This window comes from Austrofundulus limnaeus, unplaced genomic scaffold, assembly GCF_001266775.1.
Source record: "Austrofundulus limnaeus strain Quisiro unplaced genomic scaffold, Austrofundulus_limnaeus-1.0 Scaffold80, whole genome shotgun sequence".
Lineage (NCBI taxonomy): Eukaryota > Metazoa > Chordata > Actinopteri > Cyprinodontiformes > Rivulidae > Austrofundulus > Austrofundulus limnaeus.
This window is the reverse complement of record NW_013952482.1, coordinates 1,570,240-1,572,649: the sequence shown is the minus strand read 5'-3', so window position 1 is coordinate 1,572,649 and position 2,410 is coordinate 1,570,240. Positions and strand designations below refer to the sequence as shown.

The window sequence follows — 2,410 nt, the reverse complement described above, 5'->3', positions numbered from 1 at the left end:
GTTTTGGACCCACCTCCAACCTCCCTCTACTTTCAAAAATTCTGTAACGATCAGTTTGTGCTCAACTTCAGCAATACCTCCAATCCTTTCAGCTCTTTGAAACTTTTCAGTCTGGCTTCCGTACTCATCATAGCACAGAAACCGCCCTTCTCAAAGTAACCAATGACCTCCTCCTTGCCTCCGACTCTGGATCCCTCATCCTCCTCCTTCTCCTTGACCTCAGTGCAGCATTCGACACAACTGATCACACCATTCTCCTGAGCCGTCTACAGTCAGTTTTCAGCATTTCAGGTCTAGCACTTAAATGGTTCACATCCTATCTCTCTGATCGTCAGCACTATGTCTCAGTCAACCGCTGCAGATCACACATCGCTCCTGTCACCCATGGCGTCCCCCAATATCCAGTGCACTCACATCAGAATAACTTATAGATTTGTTGTTAGAATAATCGATTAATCAAAAAAATAATGGTTAGATTAATCGATTAGAAAATAATCGTTTGGTACAGCACTAGTGGTCTTATTTCCTCGATCTTGTACCTCTGCAAGCTGTTTGCTTCATTCAGCATCTGGAAACCCTACAGACAGGAAAAGTACAGAAAAGTAGAAAAATACATTCAAAAAGCACATCTTCTGCAGAGTTAGCCTGTCCAATTTAGTTTGCATTCAGTATATAAGTTTGTCACAGAAAACATTATTTTAATCACTGATAAATTAAGTTGATCAAGCTGTTACTGTTCATACTTAGTGCATTACTTTTCCACAGGTGGAGCGTTTAGTTAAGGAGCAGTAAGTGTGTGCGGTGTACAGGACACTTTCTTCCATCCTAATTGATTTTTCATGCTTATATTGTTTATATAAAATATTATCTGTTTGCAGGACTCCCACCCCTGTAACMCAGGAGCTCTGAACCTCTCAGAATCTGGTGCTGCTTCCAGCAGCTTTGCTTCAACAGCAGAGGGCATCATTGAATCAGGACCATACAAAGGTAACAACACTCTTTTATCCCCCGCCCTTTTTTCTTCTCTTTCATTTGTGTGCCTATTGTTTACCCATTGTTGAGTTCTGTAAAGCAATCACTTCATTCTGCTTTATCATGTCACAATATTTAATTTTGTTCAAGCGTTTTCTGCTTCCCAGTGTTCCAGCTTTGTGTATTATCTTTGTAAAAAAAAAATGAAAGGCAAGAAATTTAAAATTGTAAAAGTGAAAATTCATTAGGTTTTAATGAGCTTCCTCTGATCTCCTGTTTAGAACCCGTCCCACTTCCCTTTCATCGTCCAAATGCAAATAAAAAATCTCCCCACAGAGCTGAGAGCTGTTGCAGCCTGCTCGCTTCAGTGTTGCCATGGCTATTTTCCGTGTTGTTCTCTCCGGTTGAGGAAGGCCTTTGTTCATTAGCATGTTCAACCTGGAACATGAGCAGAGTTACTATAATAGTGGAAAAACACACTCACGTGTTTACATTAATGGGAAATTCCCTCCTTTTTAGGTTTTTATGGCAGGAGGGTAACATACTAAAACACTCCTAACTTTGAATATCTCCCAGGGTCAGCAAGCGTGCCCACGTCTCCTGTGACACCTGTAGCTCCCAGTTCAGCTGTTGCCACCCGCCTGGCACGCTGCTCCAGTGACAGTCAGGTTGAGAAAGGTACCTGGGGCCATGGTGTATGAATCCAACAATACCAAACTCCAACCACAGCCTATTGATCTATAACTCCTTTTAAAAATGTTTTTGTTTCCCATCTGCACCTTGCAGCTGCAGGCTGTGCTTCACTCATGATAAAACATCTTTTTGTTTCTGGTTTCTCCAAACATCTCCTTTGCTGAAGTGTGGGCCGACTGATGTAGTTTGAGGCTTTGCTCTGGCTGTGTTTGTTTGCTCCTTGGAGCCACCGACCTGTGGTTTAAAAATGAATGTTTCTGGTGTAAAATCTTTGTACCTCAATGTTTATTTAGGTTGTTGGGGAGTGTTTTTTCCAGTTTACCTAAACAGGTTTTCCAGCTTGAAGTCCTGACATGGGCCGAATCTTAATGGAGCTTTAATACTGACACACATTCAACCAACTATACAGTTTCTTTACATATTCATATCTGATCAGTTATCATACCTTAACCTGTGGACTATTAGCTTTTCCAGATGTGTAATCTGTCCATAGCATAGGCACTAATGCACCTCTATACCATCAGAGAAGCAGGCTAATAATTTAATGTGCTAATAGCAGGCCAGATTGATGCTCTATACTATGGATGATGTGGTGTCTGTGCTTTCTTTTTAATAATTGTAAATGTAGAAAAGGTGAAATTCAAAGGCTACGTTCACACTGCAGGCAAATCCGACCCAAATCCGATTTTTTTGACCCATCTGACTCATATCCGATTTTTTTATGACAGTCTGAACGCGACAAATC

At 41.1% G+C, this 2,410-nt stretch overlaps 1 protein-coding gene across 4 annotated transcripts in view; it reads left to right on the top strand.

The window, feature by feature from the left end:
• The window catches only part of arfip1 (ADP-ribosylation factor interacting protein 1 (arfaptin 1)), a gene marked incomplete at its 3' end in the record, with an annotated part of 13,290 nt that extends 11,640 nt beyond the window's left edge, over window positions 1-1,650 (top strand). For all 4 annotated transcript variants that reach the window (XM_014011446.1, XM_014011444.1, XM_014011445.1 and 1 more), the window contains 2 exon segments: window positions 879-987; window positions 1,549-1,650. In XM_014011446.1, the coding sequence (XP_013866900.1) occupies window positions 879-987; window positions 1,549-1,650 (211 nt within the window).
• Window positions 1,651-2,410: the final 760 nt, after the last annotated feature.